We start from the raw sequence: 25777 nt of genomic DNA on the forward strand, positions 1-25777 counted from the left end.
TAACAGTTTCTTGATTAAAATTCCAAAAGTCTCTATGAAGACATGACCTGAATTATTTTAGTTTTCATTTGTCCTACTTAATATAAATATTTAGACATTCACATATTTCACTTAGAGATACTAGAATGGTTAAAGGATTATGGATTTGTAATAGTAGGAGTAGTAATAATAGGAATTTTAGATATTTAAGTTTCTTTCAAACAACTTATTCCTGTAGGAGATGAAGGGTAGTTGGGCGGGGGGAGAGAAAGAGGTGGGGAGAGAGAGAGAATATGAATGAATTCTAAGCAGTCTCCACACCAAGCACAGAGCCTGTTGTTGGGCTCCATCTCACCATCCTGAGATTGTGACCAGAGCCAAAACCAAGATTCGGACCCTTAACTGACTGCGCCACTCGGGTGCCCCTGTACATGTCACTTTTAATAATGAAATATTAGTGTTTAGGCTGTTCGTATGTCATACTTAGATGTTATATTAGTGTTTTAGGCTGTTCATATGTCATACTTAGATGTTTCATTTGAGGCTTCTTAATCTATATTTATATCTATATATATATTGTTTTTCATGGAATTGATACTAATATACTGGCCTACCAACACCTTGATGTTTCTTTAGTTGCCACCCACTCTTACAATTTTCAGTCTTCCAGAAAAATTTAGTGGTAATTCTTTGTTGCCCCTCCAGGGGAGGGGGAGTTGGCACTGGGGATTCAGTAGTTTTAGGGCTTTACTGCAAAGAAATGGGAGAGTGAATAAATAGAAATTTACTACTTCAGTATCAAACCAATGATAGGGGATGTGCCAGAAATCTAATTCTTAAGTTTTATTTATGTAATTTCAGTTATGTTGTCTGTGAGTGCATGTGTGTGTCTGCATGTTACAGAGAGATTGTATTTGTGATAATTTGACATTCTTATCATGATTTACTCTTTGATTTTTTTTTTTCATTATAGGATAGCATATGTGGGGGCACCTGGGTGGTTCATTTGGCTAAATGGCTGACTCTTCATTCATGATCTCGGGGTTATGGGATCGAGCCCTGTGTCAGGCTCTGTGCTATTCTCCTTCTCCCTCCTGCATCTTCCCCCCACCTCAAATAAATAAATCTTAAAAAAATAGAAAAAGAATAACATATGTGGGTATATATTTCCAGATTGGGAGCAATGTGTGAGAATATATTCTCTTGTTTGGTTCTTGTTCAAACTATTTATTGTTGGTCTCTACAGAGGTTGATTGGCAAAATACTTTCTGTGTTCAGACTACGTTAATTTATAATGAATATTGGCCTTGCTTTTATGTCAACCTTTGTCCTGTAAGTTACTTTTTCTTTATCCTAACAAATGGCTTTGTAAAGTTATGAGCAAGATTTCTGTCCATGTTTTAATTTTCCCTTCTCTGCATCTGTTTTGTTCTATTTCCTTTTTTCTTTCCTTTCTCCTCTCTACTTCCTTCCATCAGTCTATCCATCCATCCATCTTTATTTTTTTCTTTCTTTTTATTTTAATTTTAGCTTAGTTCATTAATTCTATTTTTAGGTCGGATGATGAGCAGAGCTCTGCGGATAAAGAGAGACTCGCCAGGTAGGAGAACAGTGTCTTTAAGCATGATGAAGCAGATGATACTGCTTTTTCCTTTTTCTTACTCTGCTCTTTTCTTCCCCCTTCTCTTTGTGTTTTTCCTTATCTGTGGCAAGAGAGGACAAGATTTTTTAGAAGTTTGTGTGTAACAGGAACTTTGGCCTCCCCCATCAGAAAGTGGGTGAGTTGAGGGATTTACTAAGGAATTTAAGAAATTGCTATTAGTTTTATAGTTTCTCTTTCTTTCTTTATCTCAGCACTGTTTCACAGAATAAAAGGCTTTAGAAGCAGGGCAGTGGTGCCAGTTGGTGCTTTAACAGGGGCATACTTTTTTATCAGAAGACTAATAAGTATATCTATGTTTGCAGTTGGTTCCCACTATTTAGGCCTTAGCGTTTATTCCATACCTCTCTAGAAAGCATACCTTTTATCTTCCTGTGTAGACTCATAGGCTTAATTACTGTGTCATAGCAGTACTGGTCTTGCTTTGGTGATTGAATCTTTTGTGGTTTCGAAACCCAGAAAAGTTTTAGCACCCATGATACGGCTTTTTAAAAAAGCAGCCTTCTGGATTTTAGTGTCAGAAGTCTGTTAGATACTAGGAAGATGGGTGCTTTAAGTTTGAAAGTAGAATGTTACAATACGGACTTATGTGGTAAGACCTTTTTGCCTTTGGAAAGGAGACTCTAGAGCTCTCTTTGGAGACTGTCATCACTAAGGTAGAAATATTAGGATACTAATGATATACCTAAATTTTTCTGTTTTCTGGCTTCTGTGATTTGGGACCACTCAGAGATAGATCATTGATACCAATATGTGTTTTTACTACTTTCTCCCCTACCTCATTACCTTTTTCAGCAGGACCACAAGCCTCATTTTGTTGTCATTTCCTGCTAACTCTTTAACTTTTCAGAAAGCTGTTATTGTATGGTATGGTGGGAAAACCATTTCATTAATTGGGAGTGAGTGCTGCCTTTGGGAAAGTCATTTAGTTAACTTCTTAACCTTTGTTTGCTCTTCTCATAGATTTATGTTAGACCAGTTGTTTTTAATTTTCTTTTTTGTTTTGACAAATAACTTTTATTCTGGTAGGACCCTTAAGTGGTAATGGAAGCAAATAAAAAGGATAAAGCAAAAGCTGCTCAAGGAGAAGCAGAAATGCAGCACATTGTTTGGTTCTCTCTTTGGTGCATCCCTGTGGAAGACACTTAGGAACTCTGGGGCTTTTCAGAAATCCAGCTTGAAAACTACTGGATTATTATTTTTAACAATGATAAGATTTCGTTCTGATATTGAGGAAATCAGCACTGGAGATGTGATCCACTTACCCTGTTGAGATCCAAATTGTCTGTTTTCAGGACTTTTCCTCCCCACTCCACTTTTATTCTCCAATTCATTTTGCTCCAGTGGGGGACCCAGAAGTGACCTCTGCTAGATGATATCTTAAAATCTCTTGAGCTCAATATACTAGCACCACATCCAAATAGAGAAGGTAGGACTTTATTAATGAGATGAGTAAAACTTCAGAATCTTCCAGTTCTTTCTTCCAATGTTAAGAGTAAGAGAGAAGCTTGGAACAGGCAACATTTTATAGACCAAAGGAAAGTGTACTATCAGTTATTTTATCAGCTGTGGAACACTATACTTGGGTTGGAAAAAACTAGTCACTTTATTTTCAGCCTTAAAAAGTTGAATTAGTAAACATGGAGTCAGCCAAGCCAAGATTATTTGTCTCTCGGGAACTAAAGTGAATAAAATCAACATCTTTTAAGACTATCACTTCTTAAAACACTTTTTCTTTTCTTTTATTTGGGGGAGTGGTAATTTACATAGGAAGTGAAGTTTCCAGTTTACATAGGGAGAATTGCTGGTATCTGGTTATTCTCTGCCTTGTTGGTTTCTATTCCATGCTTGTTCTGCATGAGAATGTTGGCAAACTTGACACTCCCCTCTGAGACTTAAGCCCTCCTAAATCAAACAACTACATTTCTTCAGCAGCTTTCTCCGTATTTATATCACTCTTCCCTGGTCCCAAATGGCCAGCTGTGACCACTGGATGGGGCTTCTCTCTCCACGCAGGGAAAATCATAGTGAAATTGAACGGCGGCGACGGAACAAGATGACAGCCTACATCACAGAACTGTCAGACATGGTGCCCACCTGTAGTGCCCTGGCTCGAAAACCAGACAAGCTAACCATCTTACGCATGGCAGTCTCTCATATGAAGTCCTTGCGAGGAACTGGGAATACATCCACTGATGGCACCTACAAGCCTTCTTTCCTTACTGATCAGGTCTCTGGGATGTACAATCTGAGATAGTCTAGAATCTGTTAAAAATTTTGATCTTTTGGGGGTATATGACCATAATTCTTTTTTCTTTTTAATTTATTTATTTGACAGAGATCACAAATAGGCAGAGAGGCAGGCAGAGAGGGAGAAAAAGTAGACTCCTGCCAGGCAGAGAGCCTGACGCCGGGCTCAGTCCCAGGACCCCAAGACCCCAGGACCTGAGCTGAAAGCAGACACTCAACTGACTGAGTCACCCAGGCCCCTAGATGACCATAATTCTAACTAGTGCCTTATATTGAAAGACAGAGCCAAGCTGAGTCTGTAGATTGCTTAAAGTACAAGAATTCAGTTGTTAAGGAGAAATTCACACCATGGGAAAGTAGTTTCAATTCCTGGCTATAATATTCATTAGTATTCAAACAGTGAGAATTGCAGAATACTTGTGCAAATTATTTAGCAAGCTTATAGGTATTTTATTTTATTTATTTTTTAAAAGATTTTATTTATTTGGAGAGACCATGTGTGCACAAACGAGGAAGAGCAGACTCCCTGCTGAGCAGGGATTCTACCTCCCCACCTCTCCCCCACCCCCCAGCCCCAATGCAGTTCAATTCCAGGACTTGGGATCATTACCTGAGCTGAAGTCAGACATTTAACCAACTGAGCCACCCAGGTGTCCCAAAGCTTATATGTATTTTAAACTTCACTCATGAATGTAGCCTATAAGGTGAAATAAGAGTAGACTTGTAGGAAGAAGAGATGACTGTGTCCTATGGAAACAGTTCTCTTTGTTGCCTTTAGGGTTATAGAAGATGGAAAAAGTAGATTTCTTATTCTTGAAGCAGCTTACAGTTTTAGTGATAGAAGGAGTCTAACATTAGGCAGTCATCGTTCCTTAGAGATGTGTTCTGTTACATGTAATGAGAAAAACAGGGAAGGCAAAAACATTTCTAGCTTCTCAAGAACTTAATCTGAATATGAATATGTGAGTGGAAATCATTCTGAATATGAATTTTTGAGTGGCTGATACACACAAGTGAAAAATGAGAAGAAAATGCATACAAAGAAGAAATAACCTTTTTTAAATGATTTTTTAAATTTAGAGAGAGAGAGAGAAAATATGAGTGGGGGGAGGGGCAGAAGGAGAAGGAGAGAATTTCAAGCAGACTCACCATTGAGCTGGAGCCCAGTGTGGAACTGGATCTCCTGACCCTTGAAATCATGACATGAGCTGAAACCAATAGTTGTACATTCAACTGACTGAGCCATACAGGTACCCTGAGAAATAACCTTTCTTTAAAACTTACTAATTTTAGGTGCACCTGGGTGGTTCAGTGGGTTAAAGCCTCTGCCTTTGGCTCAGGTCATGATCCCAGGGTCCTGGGATCAAGCCCCACATCAGGCTCTCTGCTCAGCAGGGAGCCTGTTTCCTTCTCTCTCTCTCTCTCTCTTTCTCTCTGCCTGCCTCTCTGCCTACTTGTGATCTCTGTCAAGTAAATAAATAAAATCTTTAAAAAAATAAGACTTAGTAATTTATATGGGACTAGATAAATATATAGTGGAGGGATGGCTAATGTGAATAGAATGACCAGGTTTGAGTGGGGATGGTTAGCAAAGACTTCTAAGAGTAAGAAAGACATGTTCTGTTTCGATTATTAACAATAACACATGGTTAATGCAGAAAAATTCGGAAGATACAAGCAATATAAGGAAGAAAAAATTAACCTATAATGTCACCTTTTTATTCAGAGGAGTAGAAGGAAAGGGATGTGGTTCGGAAAAAAGCAGTAAGAATTTTCCAGATAGGAGTGTCTATATGAAAACACACATAGCATGGATTTTATATGTATGTACTTTAAATAGTTAATCAGTTAATCTAACAATATACATAGAAATACTGATTGAACAGGCTCTAGTTTATGCACCTTTTGTGGGCTAACCAGGTGCTTTGTGCTATGAGAAGAACAGAGATAGGAGAGAGTCACTAGTGGAAAGAGACACGTAAATAAATAAAGTATGAGCACACAATTAGTTCTGTCATAGAGGTGCAGTATTAAAGTCCTGTAGAAGTATAAACATGAACAAGGTAAGGGATTAGTGTCATAAATATTGTGAATAATTTGAGCAAATACCTAGTGAGAATGATTGGATAATTCAAGGCAAATGAAATAGTTTAGCAAGCCTTGGGAGATGATAATAGGGAAGTAGGCTGGGACCTGATCATGGAATACTTAGGTGTTATGTTATAGAATTTAGATATTAATTTTTAGGCAATAGGGTACCTGGGTGGCTCAATCAGTGTCCAACTCTTGATTTTGGCTCAGGTCAGGGTCTCTGAGTCATAAGATTGAGCCCCAAGTTGGGCTCTGCGCTGGGCATTGAGTCTGTTTGGAATTGTCCTTCTCTTCTGCCCCTCTCCCATCTCTCTCCCTCAAAATTGTGTTAGTTGATATAGAGCATTTTAAGCCTGGATTTGGGAGAATGAATGCAAGGAAAGCATTTCCTTTGTCTTGGCATAAGATGACTAGGACGATGATCTAGTATTGGAAATAGAATTGATAAAACAGTTATCACTGGAGCATGAGACAGAGTAATTAGATTTTGAGTCTTGTAGCCTGAGAGGAAGGTGATACTGTTAATCAAGGAAGGAAATGCTAGAAGAGCACAAAGGATTGTTTTTTGGAGGGGGAAATATGACCAGTTTTGAGATGTTGAAATTGAGTTGCTGGTAGAATGTCTAAATTGGAAATGTTTAAGAGTTGGTTGGAATTTAGGTCTGTTTAAAGCAAAAAAAAAAAAAAGAGAGATTAGGGGAGTCTAGAGATACAGACTTGGGCATCATTTCATAGCAGGAAGAAGTGGATATAATTTCTCAGAGAGTATGGTATAAATAGAGAAGAGAACTTAAGATAGAACCTTGGAAATATCTATACTTAAGATTTGAACAAAGGGAAGGGTACCTGAAGCAGAGAAGGGGCATTTAGAAGGGCAGCAGAAATTGGGGGATGGTGTCATAGAAGCTAGAGGAAAATAAAAGGATGGAATGGACAAAATTACCAGATTCTGGAGAGAGATAGAGTAACATAATAAAGACCCAGGAAAGGGGACTTGAATTGGCAGTCAGGAGAGTATTGTTAACCTGCTAAAAACAATATGAATGGTGTAGAATGACAATTATAGTGGGATTGAGGAATACGTGAAAGGTAAGAGAATAGAACCAGTGAATATAACATTACTCTTAATATAAACTTGGCACTGAAATAGGGATGAGTTGGGCAAAATGGAGGGAAGATTTGTATACAAGTGAGAAAACCTGATCATATTTATAGATCTGAGGGGAGAGAGAGTGAAAATGGGAGTATTTGTAGAGCAGGATCCTAAAAAGAGACCAGATCAAGGACTAAATTTTGTTAGTGGGAAACTTCTTTATTCCCCATCTTGAGTCCTGAGATGAAGGGGAAGAGGTAAATAGTGACATAGAGAGATTGAAGAAATATCTATTTTAAAAAAACTGTCGTGAAGGCAGTTACGTTTAGCCTGCATAGCTGGGGCTGTGGATCAGGCAGGAGTCAGCAATTGCTTATGGAGATGTGCATAAGGCCTGAAATGTCTTACTTGTTTCAATGAATAATACTTGGCTTTTAAGAGTTCAGTATTAACTTTTATTTTTCTTCCTTGGGCAGGAACTCAAACATTTGATCTTGGAGGCAGCAGATGGCTTTCTGTTTATTGTCTCATGTGAGACAGGCCGGGTGGTTTATGTCTCTGACTCAGTGACCCCAGTTTTGAACCAGCCACAGTCTGAATGGTTTGGTAGCACACTCTATGATCAGGTGCATCCAGATGATGTGGACAAACTTCGTGAGCAGCTTTCCACCTCGGAAAATGCCCTGACAGGTATGAATTATGTGCATGGAAAATGAATGTGAAGCCTTTTCTTTTTTCCCTGAAACAGAAGAGGTGTTTTAGCTCTTTGTTCATTAACTCTGGCAGGGCCTCTAGAATGTTCTCTCATAATGGATATAATCATTTTTTTCTATCCACATGCAGATAATATAATTTGTAGTTATTCTTAGAAAATTTTTTTATGACAGCATGCATATAAAAATTTATTACTGTAAACAAAACAGTAAAAACCAAATCTACAATGAATTTTTTTCCCATTCTAAAAGAATTAAATTATCCATGTTTCTGTCTAATTTGTATGGGTAATTACCTGGTATTTTTTCCTACCTGTTTCTGCATATCTTTGGCTTTAATACTGGATTCTATTTAATAGATATTTATTTTAGAGGGGAGTGGTTATCAGTATATAAGGTTTTTTTTTTTACGATTTTATTTATTTATTTGACAGAGACATAGCAAGAGAGGGAACACAAAGCCAGGAGAGTGAGAGAGGGAGAAGCTGGCTTCCCACTGAGCAGGGAGCCCGATGATTTGGGGCTCCATGCCAGGACCTGGGAGCATGACCTGAGCCCAAGGCAGACGCTTAACAACTGAGCCACCCAGGCACCTCTATCAGTATATAAGTTGTTGTTACTATTGTGGGTTTTTTTGTATCTATACTATTTTTTTGTCTTATTTTTCTTTCTTTCTTTCTTTCTTTTTTCTTCCCTTCCCCCTATTTTAATGCTCTTCAGTACTTTTGCCAGAGTTTGTCTAGAAGAAACACGTCTGCTTCTTAAGCAACTCTGGAAAAAAAATTTAAAGTGAAAGCAGATCAAAACTGGTAATTAAGGGCGCCTGGGTGGCTCAGTGGGTTAAGCCGCTGCCTTCGGCTCAGGTCGTGATCTCAGGGTCCTGGGATCGAGTCCCGCATCGGGCTCTCTGCTCAGCAGGGAGCCTGTTTCCTCCTCTCTCTCTCTCTGCCTGCCTCTCTGCCTACTTGTGATCTCTCTCTGTCAAATAAATAAATAAAATCTTTAAAAAAAAAAGTTGTATTAAAAACTGGTAATTAAGGGGGGCCTGGGTGATTCAGTTGGTTGAGTGTCTCAACTCTTGGTTTTGACTCTGGTTGTGATTTTAGAGTTTTGGAATTGAGCTCCATGTCAGGCTCCATGCTAAGCTAGAATCTATTTGAGATTCTCTGTGTCCTTCTTCTGCGTCTTCCTGTGTACACGTGTATACACACACACACTCAGTGTGCACGCCTTCTCTCCCTCTCTCTCAAATAAATAAGCTAAATCTTCTAAAAACTTGTAATTAAATATAAGAAAGTCCATTAATTAAATTCAGTTAATTAACATGTATTACTGGTTTCAGAGGTCTACCTTTAGGTCAATGATTCATCAGTCTTATACAATGCCCATTGCTCATATCACTGCCCTTCTTTATTTTTTTTAAAGATTTTATTTATTTATTTGACACAGAGAGACACAGTGAGAGAGGGAACCCAAGCAGGGGGAGTGGGAGAGGGAGAAGCAGGCTTCCCACCAAGCAGAGAGCCTGATGGCAGGGCTCAATCCCAGGACCCTGCGATCATAACCGGAGCCAAAGGCAGACGCTTAAGAACTGAGCCACCCCAACGTCCCTCACTGCCATTCTTAATGTCCATCACCCAGTTACCCCATCCCTTCCCCTGCCTCCAGCAGCCCTCAGTTTGTTTCCTGTGATTAAGTGTGATTAAGTGTCTTAATGGTTTGTCTCCCTCTCTGATTTTGTCATTTTATTTTTTTTTCCTATCTTTCCTTGTGATCCTGTTTTGTTTTCTAAATTCCACATATGAGTGAGATCATATGATGATTGTCTTTCTCTGACTTACTTCGCTTAACCCCATCTAATTTCATCCATGTCATTGCAAATGGCAAGATTTTGCCTTTGTTAATTGTGTTTTAGTTTTCCCTTCTTTTAGGTCTTTATGGATTTCATGTTTCTAGTTCCTTTTCTCAAAAGTTGCCATTCGTTTCTTTCTTTCTTTTTTCTTTTTTTTTTTAATAAAGATTTTATTTATTTCTTTGACAGAGCACACAGCAGGGCGAACAGTGGAGGGAGGTAGAGGAGGGAGCAGGGAGCCTGATGAGGACTTTGATCCTAGGACCCTGGGATCATGACCTGAGCTGAAGGCAGATGCTTCAGAGCCACCCAGACGCCCTTGCCATTAGTTTCTATATAATAAAGGGAGGAATAGTTTTGGCTGGAGATAGGTATTGTGTTAGTATGGCATATGAAATTATTTGTTTTTAAACAATGACATTCCCTCAGTGTGCATGTGTGTACACATGTGTATGTGCATGTGTATAAAAATGAGATCCAAGAATATAGCCTGGCCTCGTACTTGCCAACACTACTTTCCCAGCTTTCTTCCTTACACAAGGTTATCTCCAGTGCTGCCTTTGAATTTAAGAATAACATTCATTGATGGAGTTTGAGGTATTTTTGGACTTGAAAAAAATCCTTCCCCTACTTGGCCTGTTCTTTTATAAGCAAGGAGATTGAAGGGCATGAACAGGATACTTATTTATCTTGGCCTCCAGTGTCTCTCCTGTCCCCTTTTCACCACATACAAGAACACAGTCCAGACTGTTTTTCACATCATTTTTCAGGGCGTATACTTGATCTGAAGACTGGAACAGTGAAAAAGGAAGGTCAACAGTCATCCATGAGGATGTGTATGGGCTCAAGGAGATCATTTATTTGCCGTATGAGGTGAGTGTCAGGCTGAGGACTTAAGAAACTTAAGAAAAATTAAGACTTAATTTAACTTAAAATTAAGAATTAAGAAAAATTAAGAGCAGGGTGTTTGATTTCTGGTTAGGGGAGTTAACATTTTTTTTAAAGATTTTATTTATTTATTTGACAGATCACAGGCAGAAAGACAGGCAGAGAGAGAGAGAGGCGGAAGCAGGCTCCCTGCTGAGCAGAGAGCCCCATGTGGGGCTCGATCCCAGGACCCTGGGATCATGACCTGAGCTGAAAGCAGAGGCTTTAACCCACTGAGCCACCCAGGCACCCCAGGAGTTAACCTTTTAAATCTGAGCTCTAGTTGGATTAAATTTAACTGTCAAGACCCACATGAATTATAACAGAATGAAGTGTTTGATAAGGGAACTAAAGTTTAATGAACAACTCCTATGCCACATATTATAAGAGACTTGGCTGTCATCACATTTCCCACATCTGTTCTTTGGGGTTGAGTTCATGGTTACTATTCTGCTGTTAAAAAAAGATTCAAAATTAACTTCCCAGGATTACAGAGGTAATGTCTGGCATAGGATTTTATTTTAATCCAGAGTAGTTGGATTCCAAAACCTGTATTTTTTCCCAGTATTTCACAAGACAGCATCCACCTACTCAGAACATTTCTGCATTTTTCTTTTTTTCACAGAGTATTGATACTTTCTTACATCTTTCACTTAATATTTAGTGTTTATAATTGTAAATTATACTTTTTTAGTATTCTGAAGAAAGTATGGTGGTACATTCTACACAGGCAGGAAAGATACCTCTTAAAGTCACAAATAAGTTCAGGTTGTACAGTGGAAATTGCCTACATTGCACTGAGAGGGTGTTTTTTAGAAATGATGAGTAGGACATTAAGAAAGGTTTCCTGAGAAAGTTACAGAATTTAATATTATATGGCTTACTGATTTAGAGTAACTTCTGAACCTGGACTAATACCTACTATCTTCTGAGACCTTGAGCTGATTACATGACTACTTTGTGTTGTGGTTTTGTCTAATATTGGGAATTGAGAACCTCACAAAGTTGTTAAAACCATGAGGTAATAAATATTTGTAAAGATGCTTAGAAGAGTATACAGTATATATTAAATTCCGGGTAAGTTTTAGCCATTATTTTAAAGAAATAAGATAAGGAAGGTAGAGAGGGCGGGAGAATGTCCCAATATGTGGACACGACCTATGTAGAGACATAGAAAAGAGCAAGATAAATAATAAAGAAGTGTGGCAAATAGATTGGGTTGTGGTATAGAACAGGAATCTGCAGACCACAACTCTTTGTTTGTGGTTGTAAATATTTGTATTTGTAAATAAAGCCTTATAGGAACATAGCAATGTGCATTTGTTTATGTGTTGCCTATGTCTGTTTTCATGCTCTGATGGCTCGTTGCAACAGATTGTATGACCCACAAAAGCTGAAATATTTAGCATCTGGTCCTTTACACAAAAAGTATACTGACCACAGTGTAGAGAATGTCTGCATTTGAAGATTATGTGGAATATATTGAACTTCAAATTCTGGACAGTTTTAGAAATATCAAGCCCGACTTCTTTATCCTTCTGTGTCTAATCCAGAGCCCCTTTTTCTGGCTGTTAGTGGATGGAAAGTTCTTTAATAGCACAGCTTAATTGCTTTTAATCTCTCTGTTCTTTGAAACAGGTGTGGCAGTAGCTCAGTGGACCCAGTCTCCATGAATAGATTGAGCTTTGTGAGGAACAGATGCAGGTGAGGTCCTGAACAATGAAAAACCAAAGGGATGGCCAAGTACCTGTAAGAGATCATCACCTTTTCAGCCATCTTACTGTAGTACTTCTTTCAACAGCCCTCACCTTCATCCTTCACTTTTTTGGGGGGGAGAGGGGGCAATATTTTCCTAAACTTTTACAGCCTCCTTTGCTTATCTTGTTTGAAGAAGTTGCCCTACCACTTTACCAACTTTCTTTCTGCTACACTGCCTTTCTGTTTCTTTACTTTGGCAAGGGTCAGAAATATGGTGGTCACTTTTGGGTGGGAGAGGTCAAAAAGTGACCAGTTTTCTAAACATCCAAGAGCCTAAAGTTAAAGGTACTAAGCCAGCATTGCCTTTTAAATGTTACTGGGTAGGGTTTTCTCCTCACACATGTACTTCCTCTAGGAATGGACTTGGCTCTGTGAAGGATGGGGAACCTCACTTTGTGGTGGTCCACTGCACAGGCTACATCAAGGCCTGGCCCCCAGCAGGTAGGAAAGTTAAATTTCTCCCATGGTGCAGCAGGTTTGTCACAGAGTCTGAGTTAGCTAACATTTATCATGTACCTGGTATGCAAAATGTACTGTGGTATAAACTGTAAGAAAATAACAAAGAAAAAGCAGGCTCCTGCCCCTCCTGTATATTCCAGCTGGGGAGATGGATTACTCAGACTTAAAAATGATTCAGTGTTGGCGGTATCACAGAATGCAATTTTTCAACATGCAGACTTATAATAATATATACTGAATACCAATTTTCTAAGTTTTTTGTGCAAAGAAACAGTTGGCATTGAGTACAGTTAATTTGGGAAAGCTTTTTAAAGTAGAAGCATTACTTGGAGGGAGAAGAGGGAAATGACTTAATAGTAGTAACTTATAAGTGGGATATTCTCTTTAAAGGCCTCAAATCAAGATGTGAGCACATTAGCTTAGCTAGAACTTGAAGTCAAATAGAAAATGTGAGAAGGGTGGTTGAGTGCAGGAATCAGCCTTTTAAACTGTTTTGTCAGAATTTCCAGATCTTAGCAACTTTATTACTTTGCTGCTAGATGGGTGTAATGGGGAAATGGGATTGTAGGGAGAGGGAAACTAAGACAGAAGGAGGCAAGGTGGTATACTTGGGGAAGAAATCAAACTTTGTATTAAAAAAACCTGGGTTTGATTCTGGCATTGTTACTTACTAATGGTATAACTTAGGGTAAGACATTTGACCTGTATAAAAAGAACCCCTCAGTTTTCTCATCTATAATTTGGAGGTAATATATCCCACATAGAGTTATTTTGAAGATTAGAGTTAATGTAAGAAAAGCACTTAGCCCAGTGCCTGGCATATATATGCACTCAATAAATGGTAATTAAATGTAATTCAGAAAAATTAATTTTAAGTGTAGTGACATTTGAGCCTTTTAGTTTATATACTGAATAAACCATACATTTGCCATATTATACATGGTCTTTTATACTTCTGTAGTGCTCTCAAATCATATTTTTCTTGGTAAAAAGACTATATATGCAAAGACTAGAGAGAAAATGCAGCCTTCTTCCTTTTCCACAAAAAACATTGAAACTTTGGCTTCTCTCTTTTCCAAAGGACATAAGTAACTAGCTTTTGATGTTGGTTTAATTTCATTTTTAGTTGTTTGCTTATTTTAAAACACAAGGTGGGCAAGACATCTGTTGCCTGCCTCCGGTATTAGTCCTAGAATAAATGACTGTCTCCATATGTTTGGTTTGACCAGTACAGTTTTTTAGAATACTTTGAGTGGGACTTGTACTCTATAGTTTATTACAATTAATATGGCTAAAATATATGAATTAATACATGTAAAAATACTTTAAACAGTATCTGGCATATATGGTAAGTTCTGTGCAGTTGTTCTGTGCAGAGTAATTCAGTACTCTGTTATTTTATACCTAGTCTCTTCATACCTACATGTATTTTAAATCTTTTTCTATCTGAATTGAAGGCAGTTGAGTTTGAGATCCCTCTTAAACCTTTTAATTTCACCTTCCTGAAGGTGTCTCCCTCCCAGATGATGATCCAGAGGCAGGCCAGGGGAGCAAATTTTGCTTAGTGGCCATTGGCAGACTGCAGGTAAGTATGAATTTTCCACATCTATATCATCTACTTTCTTTTCTTCCTTTCTTTTTAAAAACCTTCTTACACATTTTTAAAAATGTTAATTCCAGTGTAGTTAACATATGGTATCATATTGATTTATTAGCATATTAGTTATATGAGGTGTACAATATAGTGATTTAGCAATTCTTTTTATTTATTTTTTTTTAAGAGAGAGACAGATGTGGGGTGAAAGGGCAGAGGGAGAGAGAGAATCTTAAGCTGGGTGCTCTACACCCAGCACGGAGCCCAGTGTGGGGCTTGATCTCACATCCTAGATGATGACCTGAGCTGAAATCAAGAGATGCTTAACCAGCTGAGTCATCCAGGTGCCTGTTGATTCAAGATGACTACACATTACTCAGTGCTCATCAGAAGTGTACTCTTAGGTGGGGGGTTGAGTCAAATGAGTGATGGGTGTTAAGGAGGGCGTTTGTGATGAGCCCCAGGTGCAAGAGAGAGAATATAAGCAGGGGCAGAGGGAGAGGGAGAAGCAAACTCCCTGTGGAACAGGGAGTCCAGTGCAGGGCTCAGTCCTAGGACCCTGGGATCATAACCTGAGCTGAAGGCAGATGCTTAACTGACTGAGCCACTGAGGCGTCCCATCTTTCTCTTTACTTTTTTACTGGTTTAATTTGTGGTTACCATTAGGATTGTGTTAAGCATATGGCAGTTTATGTTAAATTCATGGTCACTTACGTTTGAACTCATTCTTTATTCCTCTTCTCTTCACGTTTTAGGTATATTGGTGTCATACTTTGCAGCCTTTTATTTTGTGAATTCCTTGACTGATTTTTATAAATATACTTCATTTTGCTGGTTTTGTTTTTCCTACTTTTCTGACTCCTACTTACTGTCTCAAAGAGTTCCCTTTAACATTTCTTACAGGACTGGTTTAGTGGTCATGAATTTCTATAACTCTTGATTGTATGGGAAACTTTATCTGTCCTTCTGTTGTGAATAATAGCCTTGCTGGATAGAGCATGCTTGGCCACAGGCTTTCTTCTTTCAGCACTTTGAATATATCATGCTACTCCTTCTGTCCTGGGAAGTTTCTTCTGAGAAATCTACTGATTACCTTAAGGTTTTCCCTTGTATGTAACTGTTTTTCTACTTTCTACTTTCATTTACTTATTTTTTTTTTAAAAGATTTTATTTATTTATTTGACAGAGAGAGAGACAATGAGAGGGAACACAAGTAGGGGGAGTGGGGGAGAGAGAAGCATGGAGCCCAGTTAGGGGTTCGATGCCAGGACCCCGGGATCATGACCTGAGCCGAAGGCAGATGCTTAATCACTGAGCCACACAGGCACCCCTCTTTATGCTTTTAAAATTCTCTCTCTCTCTCTCTTTTTTTTTTTTTTAAGATTTATTTATTTATTTGGCAGACAGAAATTACAAGTAGGCAGAGAGAGAGAGGAGGAAGCAGGCTCCCCGCTGAGCAGAGAGCCCGATGCGGGGCTCGATCCCAGGACCCTGGGATCATAACCTGACCCGAAGGCAGGGGCTTTAACCCACTGAGTCACCCAGGCGCCCCTTAAAATTCTCTCTTTATCTCTTCTTTTTACCAGTTTAATTATTGTATGTCTTGGAGTAGACCTCCCTAGGTTGATTTTGTTGGGGACTCTGTGTGCCTTCTGGATCTGGATTTCTGTTTCCTTCCCCAGATTGGGGAAATTGTCGGCTATTCCTTATTCAAATAAATTTTCTGCCCCCTTTTCCCGTCTCTTCTCCTGGGATCCCTATAATTGAATTTTCTTATGCTTGCTGGCATCACTGAGTTCCCTATGTCTGTTTTCATTTTTATATCTTTCCTTCTCTCCCTCACTCTCAGGCATGCTTGATTGCTTCCCATCATTCTGTCCTCCAGCTTGCTGATCTGTTCTTTTGTTTCCTCTAGTCTACTATTCATTCCATCTAGTGTATTTTGAATTTAATTTGCTTTTTTAAGATTTATCCATTTATTTGAGAGAGAAATGGCAAGAGCAGGAACACAAGCAGAGAGAGTGGGAGAGGGAGAAGCAGGCCTCCTGCTGAGCAGGGAGCCCAATGATGTGGAGCTCCATCCCAGGACCCTGGGACCATGACCTGAGCTGAAGGCAGATGCCCAATGACTAAGTCACCCAGGCACCCTGTGTTTTTAATTTTAGTTACTGAGGTTTTGTTTTGGGGTTTTTTTTTTTTTAATCTCTGATTGGTTCTTTTATGTTTTCCTGTCTCTGTTAAGGATCTCACTGAGGTCCTTCATTCTCTTCTCAAGTCCTCTGTACTTTAAAGTCTACATCAGGCATATTACTTATCTCTGTTTTGTTTCCATCTCTTGCTGTGATTTTGTCCTGTTACTTCATTTGGAACATATTCCTCTGTGTCCTCATTTTGTCTAACTCTTTGTTTCTTTGTGTTAGGAAATTCAGGTACAGCTCCTGCTCTTGAGAGTAATGACCTATAGTGCCACGTCCCCTGTTCATCAGAATGTCGTGCTCCAGGGGTGTCTCATATGTATGTTATGTGTGCCTTGCTATTGTGGCTGAGCAGCTTTTGCCTTTAGTCCAGTCATCTGCAATGGCTCTCTGTCTAGTGTGGGCAGGGTTTGGTCCTTGTACTGGATCATTATAGTGGGCCAGTCTTGGGATGCTATGGGCTTAAGTTGAGTCAGACCAGGCATTTTCCAGATATAAGTAGCTCTGAATGCATAGGAGTGGGGTGCATGATGTTAGCAAGGTTTGCAGGAGTCAGCTATGGGAGGAGACCTGGTGTTGCAGCCTGGCTAGCGGGGGTATGCCCACAGGTGTATGCACGAGTGGGGCATGCTGTTAGCAAGTGAAGTACTGAGTGTTGGTATCATACTGGCTTCTGCAGATGTCAGTGTGTTTGTGCTAACGGAGGAAAATGGCACTAGCCAGCTCCTTTAGTACTAGAGGAATTTTCCAGTGATCCTTGCCTCTCCAGCACATGCTCTGAAATCAGTAAACAGATCTCTCTCCTTTATACCCCGGGTGTTTTTCAGAGTGCTGCTTCTGTGCTGTATCTCCATGGGGCTGTTTGTTGTGCTCTTGCTTTAAGGGTGGGGACTTGGTTTCCTCTTGCCCTCCCAGCTTTCCCATGAGCCTGCTGATACTTAAGTGTTCCAGGTTTTAAGCCCTGCTGTTGATAAGCAGTTCTTGAAATTCAGCCCCTCTGGTTTCAAACCTAATGTTATTGGGATTTGTCTTCCCTGTGGGGTCTCCCTGGTGTGATAGTCTATTTCTCTCCCTTCCCTGTGCCCACTGAGTTCTTCCTTCCTGTGGACAGTCCACGGGTCCTTTTAGTGTATCCATTTAGTCTTCCTACTCTCTTCAGTGTGGCCTCTTCTCTGCATTTAGCTGTGGAGAGTTTGTTCTCTAAGTCTTTGGTTCCTTTTCTGGGTTATTTACACCAATGCGGCTGTTATCTGGTTGTATCTATGGGGCGAGATAAGTTTAGGGTTTACCTACTCCACCATCTTCCCTGGAAGTCCTGTATCATTCCTTTTCAGTGAGAAGAACTCTCCTTCAGGACTTGTTGATGTTATTTTTCTTTTACTCTCTACATACAAATGAGTTCTGTGAAACCCCAGATTTTGGGAAGAACATAGCATTCACAGTGCTTCTCTTCTTGGATAGCAGAAGCTGAAAAGGATAAGAGAGGGAGGGAGATCTTTCCCCCTTATCTTTCATACTGTGAACTTCATAGTGCTGAATTTTCTCTTTGTAATTAATTTCTTCTGCTTCTACACGGAAGAAGAGAGATCTGTTTTTTAAAGATTTTGCTTATTATTAGAGAGAGGGAGGGAGAGAGAGAGCACAAGCAGGGGGAGCAGTAGGCAGAGGAAGAAGCAAGTTCTCTGCCAAGCAAGGAGCCTGATGTGGGACTTGGTCCCAGGAATCTGGGATTGTGACCCGAGCCAAAGGCAAATGCTTAACCGTTGAGCTACCCAGGCATTGTAGGAGAAGGGAGATATTTTTATTTTATTTATTTATAACAATTTGTTGCATTTTTTTTAAAAGATTTTATTTATTTATTTGACAGAGAGAGATCACCAGTAGGCAGAGAGAGAAAGAGCAAGGAAGCAGGCTCCCTGCGCAGCAGAGAGCCTGATGCAGGACTTGATCCTAGGACCGTGAGATCATGACCTGAGCCGAAGGCAGAGGCTTAACCCACTGAGCCACCCAGGCACCCCTTTTTATTTTATTGTTTTATGACTAGAAAAGTGGAATTATTCTTTTCATAAAATTAGATAAGTTTCTTGGTTACTGGGGACTAATTTTCTAATCAAACATAGCCTAGCTAAATGAAAGTAGGTGAGTTTTGAGTTGAATGAATTTTAATCTTTCACAAAGTTGGTATAGGATACATATGTGGGAGTGGAACTAGCCCTCTTACCCTCTCTGATTGTGATTGTCATTTTTTTCCTGTTTGGATGAGATGGAAGCTCAGAAATTCCTAAAATTGAAGTGTCGTGTCTATATATATGACCATGAGGAGATGGGAAATGTATCTGTAAAGAATGGTATCAGGGTGCCTGCATGGCTCACATGGTTAAGCCTCTGCTTTCAGCTCAGGCCATGATCCCAGGGTCCTAGGATCAAGTCCCGCATCAGGCTCCCAGCTCGGCAAGGAGCCTGCTTCTCCCTCTCCCTCTGCTGCTCCCCCTGCTTATGCTCTCTCTTTGTCAAATAAATAAAAAATCTTTAAAGAAAAAAAAAAAAAGAATGGTGTCATTTTATCTTGTTTTTATCTCTTTACTTTCAGGTAACTAGTTCTCCCAACTGTACAGATATGAGTAATGTTTGTCAACCAACAGAGTTCATCTCTCGGCACAACATTGAGGGAATCTTCACTTTTGTGGATCATCGCTGTGTAGCTACTGTTGGCTACCAACCACAGGTGAAGAGCTGGAGCTGTTAAATCATTGATACTGAAGCCTGTTTTCCCTTGGTTTTGTTGAGATTATTCAATCGTGTATTCCAGAAGAGCCAAAACATATCAGGCCCAGATCAGAAAAAGAGATGAACCTATTCTTCTTGTAGCTTAATTTATTCTCAGGTTTTTACCAATGTCATTCATCCAGTCTAGAAAAATATGGCAGCTCTCACATAGGAACAGTGGGCGTGGATATGTATTTATTTTTTGTTGTTGATATTAATACAGATAATAATACAGGAGAGTTCATTTTAATTAATTGTAATGGTATGACCATCGTTAAATGATTTCTGTAATCACTTAGGTTAGGTACATAGTAACCCACAAAATACACAAGTTTGGCCCTGGTTATTATGATTTTATTGAGATTTCTCATTCAGCAGAGCAGGTAGCTATACCAGAGTTGAGCAATAAATCATTATAGAACCCTTCAAAACTGTATGGCCAGGAGAGATTTCTGGCTATGGCTCTGTGAAGAAGTTGGCAAAAAAGAGGTCTTGAAAAAGAACAAAGTTGGAGGATTTGCAGGATTTGATTAAACACCTGTTATAAAGCTTTTGTCATCAAGGTAGTGTGATATCTGTATAGGGATAGATATACAGATCAATAGAACAGAATATAGTCTCTTTTCATATTTATGGTCAACTGACTTTCAACAAAGATGTCAGGACAATTCAGTGGAGAAAAGATTCTTTTCAACAATGGTGATGGAAAAGTTGGTTATTTCCCCACACACAAAGGACATAGACTCTTTCTTATACCACAGACAGAGATCAACTCAAAAACATAAATGCACAAGAGCTAAAGTTATAAAACTTACAGAAGACCATAGAAGATTATCTTTGTGATCTTGAGTTAGACAAAGTTTTCTTCTGTGACACCAGAAGCATGGTTCACAAAAGAAAAAACTCATAAGTTGGATTTCATGAGAATTAAAATTTACCCTCTTAATAGGACATCATTAAGTAAGTGAGAATATCATCCACAAATGGGGAAAAAATGTTGCAAATCATATATCTGAAAAAGGATTTGTAACCAGAATATACAAAAGAACTTTTACAACTGATTAAGATAAAATAAAAGATAAGATAAAAAGGGCACAAGATCTGAATAGATATTTCACCAAAGAGGAAACATGAATGGCATATAAAAAGATACTCATCATGGGGCGCCTGGCTGGCTCAGTTGATGGAACATGTGACCCTTGATCTTGGGGGTTGTAGGTTCAAACCCATGTTGGTTGTAGAGATTATTTAAAATCTTAAAAAAAAAAAAAAGATGCTTGTCATCATCAGTCAGTAGGAAAGTGCAAATTAAAACCACAGTGAGATACTGTTGTATGCCCACTAGAATGTGCACAGTGAGATACCACTATATGTCCACTATTATCAAAAAGTGTTGTAAGAATGGGGAGAAATTGTAATTGTTAGACATTGTTGGCAGACCTGTAAGATGGTATAGCCACTTCAGAAAAACATTTTGGAAAAATGGAAGAGTTTTGTAAATTGTAAGAAGTTAAATGTATACATAATCCTATAATCTAGCACTTCTACGTCTAAGCATTTACTCAAGGGAAATGAAACCTTTGTTCACATGAAGTTTTATATACAGGTGTTCATAGTTGTATTATTCACAGTAACCCCAAAGTGGGAAAATTGGAAATGTCCATTAACTAGTGAATGGATACACAACTGTGAAATAGTCATGTTAGAATACTGCTGAGTAATAAAAGGAATATACTATTACTATGTGCAGCAACATAGATGAGCTCCAAAAATCTTAAGTTACATGTAAGAAATCAGACCCAGTAGACTACATATTATATGATTCCATATGACATTTCTAGAAAGACAACACTAAAGCAGAAGGGAGGTTACTGGTTAACTAGGAGGTTGGGAGCAGATGTTGACTATAAACAGGCAAAAGAGAACTTTGGGAGCAGTGGACATGTTCTGAAACTGGATTTGTGGTAATAATGTATAAATATAATGTATAAATATGTTAGAGGCCATCAAATTGTAGATTTAGAATGAGTGAATGTATGTGTACATTAGACCTCAAATGTGTAAAAATACAGCTAAAATAAATATATAATATTCTGAAAAACAGAAATGTTTTAGAAGCCATTTGCTTAGCAGATTCTATATTCTTTTGTTTTGTCTTTTTTTCCTCTCCCCCCACACTTACTATAAACCCTAGGCTAAACACAGGAGACATAAAATCTAAGTCTTTTGCTGATAGGACAGGAAAGTTAGATAATCATAGAAGTGTCCATCTTACTCCTCTTTTTTCACTTTTAGGAACTCTTAGGAAAGAATATTGTAGAATTCTGTCATCCTGAAGACCAGCAGCTTCTAAGAGATAGCTTTCAACAGGTAACTTTTCCCCATGGTTTGGATCTGAATAATATTTTAATCTAATCAAATCTAATAGTTGTTATATTAATTCCTCAAACATTTATTGACCACTGATTGAGTACTGTGACAGGCATCATAATCTTATGTCCTTTAAAACAAAACCTGTATTTTTAAGGAACAGAAAAGGGCTAGTGTTTTGAAACTATGGGTAATATCCAAGGTATTTTGGCTTTGGCTACTCAACTGTCCTGTATCCAGCTAGCTGTATCCAAGAGACTCTTTAAAGTGCTTAAAGTATTCTAGGACTCACTGAACTGTGGGTGGTGGTAGGAATAATCATTTCATGGTTGTTGTTGTTTTTTTAAAAGATTTTATTTATTTGACAGAGAGACATCGAGAGAGGGAACACAAGCAGGGGGAATGGGAGAGGGAGAATCAGGCTTCCCGCTGAGCAAGGAGCCTGACACAGGGCTGGATCCCAGGACCCTGGGATCATGACGTGAGCCGAAGGCAGACACTTAACAACTCAGCCACGCAGGCGCCTCTCATGGTTCTTTTATAGATCATTAAGAGTTAACTCTAAACGAATAAGATTTTCATTTATTAAATGTTGAATTTTAATCAGATTCTTGGGCCAGTAGCTCTTATCCATCAGCTCATTCAGCTTTAGTACTAGTCTTATCCCCAGTGGCTTTTCCAGAACTAATACCTTCACTGCGAAGCTCCATGAGTTTTCCTAGTTCAAACTTGGGCTTCTTCAGCATTTTTCCTTTTGTTACAAAGACACTGTGCAGTGGACAAACAGATTGGTAAGCTTTTTCTGTGTCTTTTCTGATGCTATCTGGAATCAGCTTATTGACCACTTCTTTCAAGTCATTTGTCTTCACCTCTCAGGTCATGATTTCCATCATCATTTTCCAAATTCGGCAGACCTGTTGATGTTGAGCATAGGAGGTCTTCTGAATCGGATTGTTGCCTTTTTTAGTAAAACCAACACAAAATAGGGGCGTCTGGGTGGTTTATTTGGTTAAGCGCCTGACTCTTGATTACAGCTCAGGTCATGATCTCAGGGTTGTGAGATCGAGCCCCAGGTCAGGCTCCTCACTCAGCTGGGAGTCTCCTTGAGATTCTCTCTCTCCCTCTGCTGCTCCCCATCCCTGCCACCCTGCATGCATGCATGCATGCACTCTGTCTCTCAAATAAATAAATCTTTAAAAAAAATTCTGTTAACAAAATAGGCAAAGCAAGTAACCATTGGTAGTCTTAACATTACTATGAGTTTCAGTCATTGTTTGCCATTTTTTGACCATAGAGCACATTTTGTTACAGGTAAGATCCATGCCATGGAAATTATGCAGGTTTTGCCCTGAACATCCTCAGTAATTAGATTGAGTTTTCTAAGTGCAGCTTCATCATTCTGCAGATCAGCAAGGCTCACTTCAAAAACATGATCCTGAGGCCATCAGATGTGATTTTGGTTCATTGAATTCTCATGATTAGTGTTTTTCAAATATTTTCTTATATTGAACAAGTTGAAGAAGTTGGTGCTTTCACATTGTGCCTGTTTTTCTTAGAAAATGGATCACTTACTTCTTGGCTTCCCTTTTGCTACCTTTTGTTGGGTGCTTGTTCTTGCCATTCTGCATGGCACTGCTCCGGAAGCCAAAAGGCAAGAGTTAGTAATTGTAAACTCTTTTTTTTAATAAATCTTCCTAAGAAACTCAGAAAATAGTCAACTTAAGTACAAGAAGGCAAAACCTTGGAGAGGAAATTACTGAAGACAGAAACAAAAAGAAAGGAGAAATGAACAAAAACTATTTCTACCATTGGCATAATCATACTTCATTCATGCTTCTAGTACAGCGTAAGACACCCATGGTGCATATATTTATATATATACACACACCTCCCCCTACAGGAGGCCAGATACAAGCCATCTGCTCAGGCACTCACTCAGAGGCAGAGACATTCCAATACACACAGGTTGCCCCTGCAGCTCGAGCTGGCTTTAGGCACCTAAGTATTCCCCGAGGGAGTGCCCCATTCCTGGAGTTATTGTAATACCAGGTTGATGCATGGTGTGGATGGGGAGCAAATCTCCTATTCAATCTCCCTGCTCCAAAAATCCATTTAATATATTGTCCTCAGATAGAGGACGTGTCATATATTAAAATGATAGGAACAGATACTGCACTTGATTTTAGCCAAAAGGCCAAAAATAAACTAACACTGTTATTTTCAGGCCCCAGATTCTAAAAATAAGTGGTGAATTTAATTTCAGTACAGGTTTGGCTTTAGGAAGCAGTTCTTTGTAGTAGACTGATTTCTCTTTGCGCCTCAGTAGTGTTCTTACACAATAGGTATAATAACAGTACTTAAATTCAAAGGGTTATTGGGAAGATTAAGATAATGCATTTAAAGCAAATAATCCAACATCTGGAGAAAATTAGATGATGGCAGTAAGATGTCTCTCTGTCTCCTAGAACTTCAGCATTACCAGTTCCATGCACTCAGCTGCAGCTTGCAGAAGAATCACATTTTGTGTTTGTGTAGGCTCAGAAAAACCATTCTGAAAAACTATTCTGACTTCTGTTGAATCCATTCAGAACTAAGGACATGGACCTTCAGCAGTGGGAGAAGATACTGTACTGTGTATTTTAAATTCTTGAAATTCCTAACCTTACAATTTCTGGTCACAGAGTATCATTTTATCACTTCTAGAAAATGTTTGTTGCAAAACAGCTTTAATGACTCCTGTATATTCTACATAATCTTGAGGTTATTATTTTGACATTAGTTGCTGCTATGATTTTAGGGTACTTAAATAAAGGTACTTTTTAATGGAGGGTCTCCAACTACTTACTTAGCTGCTGATTTCCTGATTTTGGTATTTCTTAAGTCTAGTTAGATTTATATTTCTTTCTCAGTAATAAATTTAGTTATTTCCAACAAAGCTTGTTTTCCTTTTTTCTCCATTTTGGTTACTGTAGTGCTGTGTGTCACACCTGATTTGTGAGAAGTGTGTGTGTGTGTGTGTGTGTGTGTGTGTGTGTGTGTAAAATGTGCCATTTTATTATTGCTAAGTGAAGTATATTCCCATTTTCTTCTGTAATTCTCAGTCCGCTTTAATGTCAGCAGTTATTTCCACACAGTTATTTCCACACTTAAACACAAATGTTACCACTTTTTGTTAAAAAAAAAAACAAAAAAACAAACCTTATAAAGGCTAGGTATATTGAAGCACTGGGCTTATACTTCACTGGAATAGATATATACCTTAGTAAGCAGGTTTTGAATCCAGTACTTAGTTATGTACAAATGTAATTGTATTCATTCTGTATATATTTCACAGTGAGCACATGTAAGAATTAAAGGCTATTTAGTATTGTTTAAATGTAAATGTTCATATCTCATATCTTTTTTATTATGTTAAATAAATATTGATGTTCTTTAAAAAAAAAATTAAAAAACAACGTAGCCCAGTGATTGACATATAATAACTATAAAATGTTAGCTACTAATCCTTATTTATTGTTAGGGAGAGAGGTTCAAAAGATAATTTTCTGTTTCATAAGACTAGAAACTTAAATAATCTAAAATTACTTTATTTTAAAAAATAGAAACAAAACAAGGCTAAAGCTAACTTATTTTTATTTATAGAAACCTCCATGGCTGCTGTGAAAACAAATTCTCAAGGTTTGGGGGGAAAAACCTAGGATTGAGGAGCAACATGTAAACTATTCAGTATCAAACTACAAATTTCTACAATAGACTGTAAAGCTAAAGCCACATTATCTTTAAGGGATTTTCCACAAGAAGTGGGGAAACAGTCTTTATTTTCCTGGAAAAAAATTGTTACTCCTGATTGACTTTGACTAGAGTGGTCAGATAGCTGCTTGGGACTCTGGGAAGAAAAATACCTCCTTATTATTTAGCACTTAGCTTTCATTCTACATGTTGTTTCATCAGTAACCTTGAAAGAGACTGATACTTCAAGGACAGTATCACACAAATCTTAGGTTTGTAGAAATGGGAAATTAAAAAAAAAATTCTAAAGAAAGTTTTTTGTGGGTTTCACTGATAGCATG

The 25777-nt window shown here is 38.5% G+C and overlaps 1 protein-coding gene and 1 pseudogene across 10 annotated transcripts in view; one reads left to right on the forward strand and one right to left on the reverse strand.

The window, feature by feature from the left end:
• Positions 1-25777, forward strand: part of ARNT (aryl hydrocarbon receptor nuclear translocator) — a 70366-nt gene that overhangs the window by 34729 nt on the left and 9860 nt on the right. For all 9 annotated transcript variants that reach the window (XM_082685941.1, XM_082685943.1, XM_082685942.1 and 6 more), the window contains 9 exons: positions 1535-1579; positions 3656-3869; positions 7550-7763; positions 10409-10511; positions 12204-12269; positions 12679-12764; positions 14291-14367; positions 19162-19296; positions 21633-21707. In XM_082685941.1, the coding sequence (XP_082542067.1) occupies positions 1535-1579; positions 3656-3869; positions 7550-7763; positions 10409-10511; positions 12204-12269; positions 12679-12764; positions 14291-14367; positions 19162-19296; positions 21633-21707 (1015 nt within the window). The remainder of the gene's footprint in view (positions 1-1534; positions 1580-3655; positions 3870-7549; positions 7764-10408; positions 10512-12203; positions 12270-12678; positions 12765-14290; positions 14368-19161; positions 19297-21632; positions 21708-25777) is intronic.
• Positions 21714-25777, reverse strand: LOC309842112 (small ribosomal subunit protein eS1-like; annotated as a pseudogene). Its single transcript has 2 exons — positions 22934-25777; positions 21714-22699 (listed from the first exon to the last, which is right to left on the reverse strand). The product of its transcript is annotated as a small ribosomal subunit protein eS1-like (transcript).

This window comes from Mustela nivalis (assembly GCF_964662115.1).
Source record: "Mustela nivalis genome assembly, chromosome: 10".
Lineage (NCBI taxonomy): Eukaryota > Metazoa > Chordata > Mammalia > Carnivora > Mustelidae > Mustela > Mustela nivalis.